Below are 7535 nucleotides of genomic sequence, written 5' to 3'. Positions count from 1 at the left end.
AAGCGAGCTCGTGGGTTAACGAGCCGAGCCAACTCGACTCGACCCACTACCATCCCTATGCTTAGGGGGTTCATGTCATGTGACACTGCCTCCCAATAATTACCTTGCCACATATTCCAAGAAAATCATAGGTAAAATCATCGAAAGTCACATCGCGAAAATTGACGGGATTAGTGTCAGGGCATTCTTCAAATGGTGGGGCCAATGGCATCAGGTTGATCATGTTGGAACATTTTTTAAAAGTTTTAAGCTTTCACGACGAATATTAATTTTCAATTTTTGATTTTAATATTAATTTTTAATATAAAATTAAATCTCATAATTTAGGTTGTAATTTAAGAATAAGAGTTTCAACCTTTCAAATTAAAAACCTTTTAATTTTTAGTTTTAACATAGTAAAATTAATTTTGATTCATATGTGTGTGGATGTTAAAATGCAACTATTAGTTAACGTGTATAAAATTTTGACTTCTCTTTACGGCTTAATTTACAAATTGGGCAATAGCTTCGTGGATGGTTTATCAAAAATAAAATTAAATATTTGCGAATTTTACTGCTTAAATAATTTGTGCAATATTTTAATGAGTCGTAGAAAAATCAATGAATTAATTATGTAAAATAAATAACTTCGTATTTAAGCCTTATCTTTATGTTTGCATATTTAATACAGTGCATTAACTTGAAATAAAATTATTAAACTCATTTTAAATCTAAATCTACTATCTTTTTCATTTTGAAATATGAGTCATTCGTCTGACATGATACCAAGAGGATACCTTGATGAATATGATCGAGAAATATAGTTCAAAAATAAGTCAGAAGTTTAGATTTATTTAATTCACATTTAGTACTCATTATTATGACCACATCATTTAGTGATTTTACCTATTGAAGGTGCTTTAGACATTACGTCATGAGCACTTCAAAACGGTATTAAAAACCTTTCTTGATATTTGAGAATTATAATTCGAAATTCATTTGCCAACAAATTGTAGAAGTGTTACGAACACTTCAAAATAATATCAGGAACCTTTCTTACCGTTTGAGAATTATAATTCGAAATTGACTCGGTAAAATGGATTATAAAATTTTCTTATTTATTTATTTTTTGTCCGGTGCATGTAACCGAACCCTAAATCTGTCCATTGTAACTTTTTAGAGATAGATCGATAACATGATGAGCAAAACCATATGTATGGAGAATTTCTTCACAGAACTCCTACATGAGGTCGGCCCACGTAGGACCTGTGGATGATAAAAAATTACAAAAAAATGCCTACCTCCCCTCATTGAGTGTAGTCTGTAAAGCCTCTATAAATATTTATTCTGTACGTACAGTGCAGTTCTAATATGATTGGACAAAGTGATGAACGTTCTGAAACTTCAACAACTTTCTTCCTTCTAACATTCATTCTTTATTTTTTGTTATAAGTAGACTTAAAAACCAGGTTAATAAATAATATTACAATCATCATTCCAACTTCTAAGTGAACTTTTTGTTTGTCGACCTGCCATGCCATGCACTTTCTCAACATGATGCCTCAAATGATCAGCCCAATTTTCCTGTAAATTTCCATCTTTCAATTGTTTTGGGTGCACTGCTCAGCTCAATTTGATCGAAATCATCAGCATTTGGGGCCTTTTTTTTCGAATATGTAACAAGACAAGAATAACGGGAAATTAACAAACTTGAACAAAAAACTAAAATGTGATAGAAATGGAACGGATCCAATTTGAGCAAGTTTTCAATAAATTAAAATAATAAGAAGCTGCAGGCGAAATTGTGTGAGGGAGAATTGAGGATACTTAATTTTTTTATAAAAAAATTACAAATATAAAATTTGAAGCCACGATCTTCAATAAAGTAAATAAATAAATTGATCGTATTCGTCAGATTAATCTGTTGAATATTGCATATCTAACTATCAGACAAACATTTTTCATTTTCCAAACTATGGAGAAATCTATGGGTTTTATTTTGGCCAACAAATTCCACATTAAGATTGTTTTGAAAAATAAATAAATAAAACCTTAATTACCTTTAAAAACTGAGAAATAAATTAATAGTTTCCATTTCATTTTTTTCGACCCCGAGCTCGTCCCCCTAGATATTAGAAATGCGTCCATTTTGTAAAAAATAAAAAAAATAAAAAATTCTACTCGATCAGTGAGCTATTACGCACTCTTTCAAGGGTGGTTGCTTCTAGGCAAATCTCCTGGCTGCCGACAACTCAATGTTGGCCTGTAGAATTAGGGCTGCTGTCCCTTTCGAGAAAGCTTATAATAACATAAAAGGAAATTTATTCCAAAAAACAAACATCAAGAAATATTTATTATAATTTTTTTTTAAAAGAGAATATATGTTATACCAACGTTTGGTTTAGATAAAATGTAAAATTTTAGTAAATTTTGATAAATATTAATGAAATGTATAGTTGAAAATTTGTGGATCCATAAAATGTACGATTATAATTAATTATAGATTTTACCTTAAATTTTAATTAAATTTTTATCTAAATTGGTTATTTACTGTTGAAAATATTGAGGTCAAACTAGGTGTCACTTCAAGATTTTTACAAAGGATTTAATTCATCCATAGCGACTATACTTTATATTTAGTGTCGTCAAAGATACTCTACTTTATATTTAATATCATCATAGCTACATAAATTGATTTTGATTCACAATGACCACCTAACTTCATATAACGTTTCAATCAAGTCATTCAGTTATTATCACAATTTTTTTTTTATTAATCTGGGTTTGATTTATATTACATAATTGTATAAATTGGGTTAGTGAATTTTTTATATTTGTCTTGTTTACGTAGTAAATTATTATTTTTATTTGGGTTTGATTTATATTATATAATTTTTCCTAATTTTGGTTAGTGTATATTTATTTATTTATTTTTTGTGTGTGCTAGAAGAAATAAAAAAAATTGTTTCTATTTTCATATAAATTTTTTTTAAAGTTTTTGTAATGATTACCATGTTTTGTATTTTTTTTTTTTCATTTTTTTTTCTGATTCTCATCCGTTTTTTGTGGTAATAAACATATTTGAATCTTTTTAGTGTATGTGCGTGTTTTTGTTGTCATAAAAATCAGGCGGTTTAACTGAAACGTTATATAAAACTAAGTGGTCATGGTTAATCAAAAGCAATGTGGATGACCATAATGATGCTAAGTATAAAGTACAGTAATCATGAGAATTAAATCAATTTAAATAATTATAGTGACACTAAGTATAAAATACAATGGCCCTGGGTAAACTTAGAGCCTTTGTTTGAGTCCATTTTTTCATTAAAATAAATTTTTCATTGGCGATTTAATCTCATTTCAATCACACATTTTTCAATAAAATAATATTACACATAAAATTCAAAAATTGAACTACACATTCTCCATCATAACACTATTTCTAAATGAATTTTTTTTTTAAAATGGGGCTCAAACAACCCAAGAATTAATCTTTGTTGTCAAATGAATTTGACATCTTTGTTGACAAAAGAAGATTTGTAAAATAAAAATGATTGTATGACACTGTTGATTGTTTTTAAACAATCCAATAAAATTTTGTCATGTGACATTTCTGTCATAGAGGATGTCATCCAAGATATTTATACAGCAAAATCCCTTTTAATTTAACACTTTTTACAAGAATTAATCTATTTGTACAATTATTGTTGACAATGTTGATATTATCAAAATCTCAACCATTGATTTTAAAAATAGTTTTTGAATTGATGAATGTGATGTTGATAAGTATGAATTATCAGTTAAGCCCATGTTTGAGTGTAAGAGTGTCAATGAGTCCAACTGAGCTAGCTTGCAATATTGAGGCTTGGGCTCGACTCAAGTTTTTTTGACCCTAGCCGAGACGAACAAAAGTTTGTTCAAAAAATCGAGACTCGAGTCTTACCAAACTAAATCGACTCGAGTTTTTTTTCCTCTGTGAAGGCAAGCTGCCACAAAGGCAGCTTATATTTTTTTTGAGCTGGCCCGACACCCCAAGATTGGGCTTCGTAAAATCGAGACTTGAGCCAGGTCGATTCGAGCTTTTTGCAAGCGGGGCCACGAGTTGCCTCAGCCGCTAGCCTATTTGTCATCCCTATTTGAGCTCCATTCTTTTAATAAGAATGAATTTTTGAATAGTATATTGACGAGAAATGTGTGGTTAAAAAATAAGAAAATTTTTTAGATTTATGTATAATATTATTTTATCAAAAAATGTGTTATTAAAATAATATCAAAATACTGTTTAAAAATGTTTTTTTGTTTTTTTTTTAATGGCTCAAGCAGGGGGTAAGATTGTCAAGTAAAATAGGATGATTCTTTTTACAAATCAACCAATTCTCTTGCAGCAGCCCACTAGATCCCTGTATCCTCGGTACACCCGATAGTTACTCTAGCCGTTAAACTTTTTCTCTTTCTAATACAAAATTCCTATATAAAAGAGGCGCTGCCTTTTTTTCTTTCTTTAGTTTTCCCAAAATTGAGCTGTACAATACGAGTACAGACTGGAAGCCCGTAACCAAAAGATTCATTTGATCCGTGAAATTACTGTCTCCATCACCACCGATCAGGTATATAACTTCTACAGATTCAGTTCTTCTGTTATAGAATATAATAAAATGTCGAATGTCGGTTTATAAGATTGTGGACAGTTGAAATTTCTTATTTATAGTTGTAATTGTGTTGTATACGCCGCTGGTCAAATTTGATGGCTGTTGTTTTACCAGATCTGAAGTTCTTAAAGTTTGAATTTTCCGTTATACTTTTTGAAATTCTGTGTTTACTTCAATTTGTTTATCTTTGTAATGTTTGTTTCGATGATAGGTTCAGTGAATTGTTTTAAGAAAGAGGGGGCTTGTATAATTGTATTGAAATGGCGAGTCGAGTCAAGGAGGATGAGAAAAATGAAAAAATTATAAGGAGTCTTCTTAAGCTTCCGGAGAATCGTAGGTGTATCAACTGCAATAGTTTGGTATGTTTCTTTTTCTTCTTTCTTTCTTTTCTTCTTCCTCCTTTTTTTTTGCCTGACTTGATTTGGATATCTTTGTGTTCCTTAAGAAAAAAGTGATTTGAAAAGAGATTATCTTGATTCATGGAATTTTTTCCATCAATGGTGGGAAGATGGAAATTTTGGTTTGGCTGCAAGTTCATTGTAATTTTTTATCTTTACTTTCTTATAACCGATATAATGAAGTTTTTCCGTAAAGTATGTCCTTGTGAACTCACAAATTTTGGTGTGCAATGACATGTTTTTTATATAAATGGACTTCTTGCACTTCTTAATCAACAAACAATGGTCAAGCCCCTATTAGTTAATGGTAGAAGATTAACTATGAGTAAGAATAAAGGTCTTTTCACTATACAAAATGTCTTTTGGATTTTAATAAATAACCGTTAAAAATGTGAATGTTACAAGTTTATATTGAAATTGCGAAATTGGATTACCTGATTAACCTTTGCTTTTAGTGGTTTTTAGTTTAGTGGCTTTATGTTCGCTTTCCTTGAGCAATTAAACAATAGAGAGCACTGCCCATTTCTAGGTTGTTAACCAGAATATTTATTCTGAATTTGTTCTGTTTCCCTCATGGTCATGGAGTTGGGCATTGGTTAAACTTAAGGCTACATATTCCCGCTTAATCCCACATGGTTGATTGATGTTGCTGGATATAAATATATCTCTTCTTAGTATATTTATTCAGAAACAAGGTATATATATGATGTAACTAATGTCCCATGTAGAGAAAATTGTTGCCTGAGGTGTGCTAGGCTCCCTACAGATGAAATTAGTTTGACATTATTGCACTTTCTATTTCATTATAACTACGTACCTTAAATTGGAGTAGCTTATATTTTTTTGATGTTTGTTTCATGAAGCGGTTTGCCAATAAGACATTTATGCCTAGGATATGTGACATCAAATTGGACCTTCTAAAAATTCTTATATCCTTAAAACCAAAAGCAAATATTTTGGTTTCACAGAAGTCACATAAAAATTTTCAATTTTGAAATGTAGATTTATTTTGATAATATCTAAAAGTTTGGTATCGTCAGAATGAGCTATTGCACTGCTCCCAATAACCCGAAGAAAATTTCCCTTCCGATGCCCTAATTCGTATCATCATTATGGAAGAGAGAAAATATATAGTATATGTCATTGTGTATTAAAGAATGTTAAGAGTTATTTTTCATACATTTGTCCTATTTCTAGGCAAGAACATAGCCAGATTTGTAGGAGGGAGTCTCGGAATTTGTCGTATTGAAAGAGCGAAAAAAGAAATCTTGCTATGATTTTTGTAGGCAGTTCGAACTTTTTTTGTTAGCTGTCTATTGCTGGGGTTGTGTTCTTAATCTTGAGCATAAAGTGCTAGATGATAATCTGTTCTTGAGGCATTAGGTATAGGTGCCCAGGCAATTTTTTTGGTTCTTGGTATCATCAGATATTAAAGACCATGTTTTTTAGGACTGTGACTTGGAGCTATTTATTTTCCCTTTTTTTTTTCATAGATACCAGGCATTTATGTTAAGCAGTTATCATCTATATTACTATAGTGAATCCATTTAAAAAGTTGGCCTTTTTCATGTTTTCTGCTATTCCAATCAAGGCAACTAAATCGAGTAGGTGTCTGATTCAGTCGTAAAAGTTGTATTGTTCATTTCCAATGAGCCATGTTTGGACAATGGGGTATTGGTGGATAAGGGGTTGATTGATTTTTCAATCCACTCATCTGTTCTTTGGTCAGAATTCTGTCGATCGATTAATGATTTTTGTGCCAGCCTCAGATGCTACATATTTGATATTAGACATTACTATGGGGGCTGAGGTTTTATTAGCTGGTAATGAGGCACTACCTAGATAAGATTTCTGTAACTTGAAAAAATTTCTTATCCAGATGTTATCCCATATCTCATGATTACATTAACATACTTTACTCAAACTTCGTTAAATTTGTGGAAAAGATAGGATGATGTGATATCAAAACCCAGCCAAGTATCAGTTTACTTAGCAATTTGAGATGGGTCTACCAAGAATGATCTCGAAGTTGTACACTGTAAGAATGAGTTATTATTGGCAAAATGGTAACTACAGTTGCCAGAAAAAAAGAGAGATGATTTATTGGTGTCCTAAAGCAAATTTGTTTGCATATGTTTCTGGTGACTGTTTCATCTTTTAATTCCAGCAAAAAAATAGAAGATGATTTGCTTCTGTAATTGTTGGATTTTAACCTTTAGCCTGGAAGTTAAATGAATATTTTTGTTTCATCCTGGAAACATTATTTTCGACGAAGATGAGCATAATATTTGTTGATATTCCATTGAAGTTTAGTTAGTTATCCTCCCTATTGAAATTTTTTTTATGTCTAGTACAGCCACAAATGTGCATACATGTTAGTTCAAATCTTTAGTAGAATATTACAGAATACATGAATAGGTTTTAGAGAGTTTTGGATAGCCATGAAGATGAGTTTTAATACCATATATATATATATATATATATATATATATATATATATATTTTTTTT

General features: G+C 30.6%; 1 protein-coding gene across 1 annotated transcript in view; it reads left to right on the top strand.

The window, feature by feature from the left end:
- The first annotated feature begins 4456 nt into the window (after positions 1 to 4456).
- LOC111412961 (probable ADP-ribosylation factor GTPase-activating protein AGD14) overlaps positions 4457 to 7535 on the top strand; it is a 7729-nt gene continuing 4650 nt past the window's right edge. The window contains exons 1-2 of the mRNA XM_023043814.1: positions 4457 to 4586; positions 4840 to 4987. Of these exons, the coding sequence (XP_022899582.1) occupies positions 4889 to 4987 (99 nt within the window). The 5' untranslated portion in view covers positions 4457 to 4586; positions 4840 to 4888. The remainder of the gene's footprint in view (positions 4587 to 4839; positions 4988 to 7535) is intronic.

Source organism: Olea europaea, chromosome 17 (genome assembly GCF_002742605.1).
Source record: "Olea europaea var. sylvestris chromosome 17, O_europaea_v1, whole genome shotgun sequence".
Taxonomy (NCBI): Eukaryota; Viridiplantae; Streptophyta; class Magnoliopsida; order Lamiales; family Oleaceae; genus Olea; species Olea europaea.
This window is presented reverse-complemented; position numbering and strand designations above follow the sequence as displayed.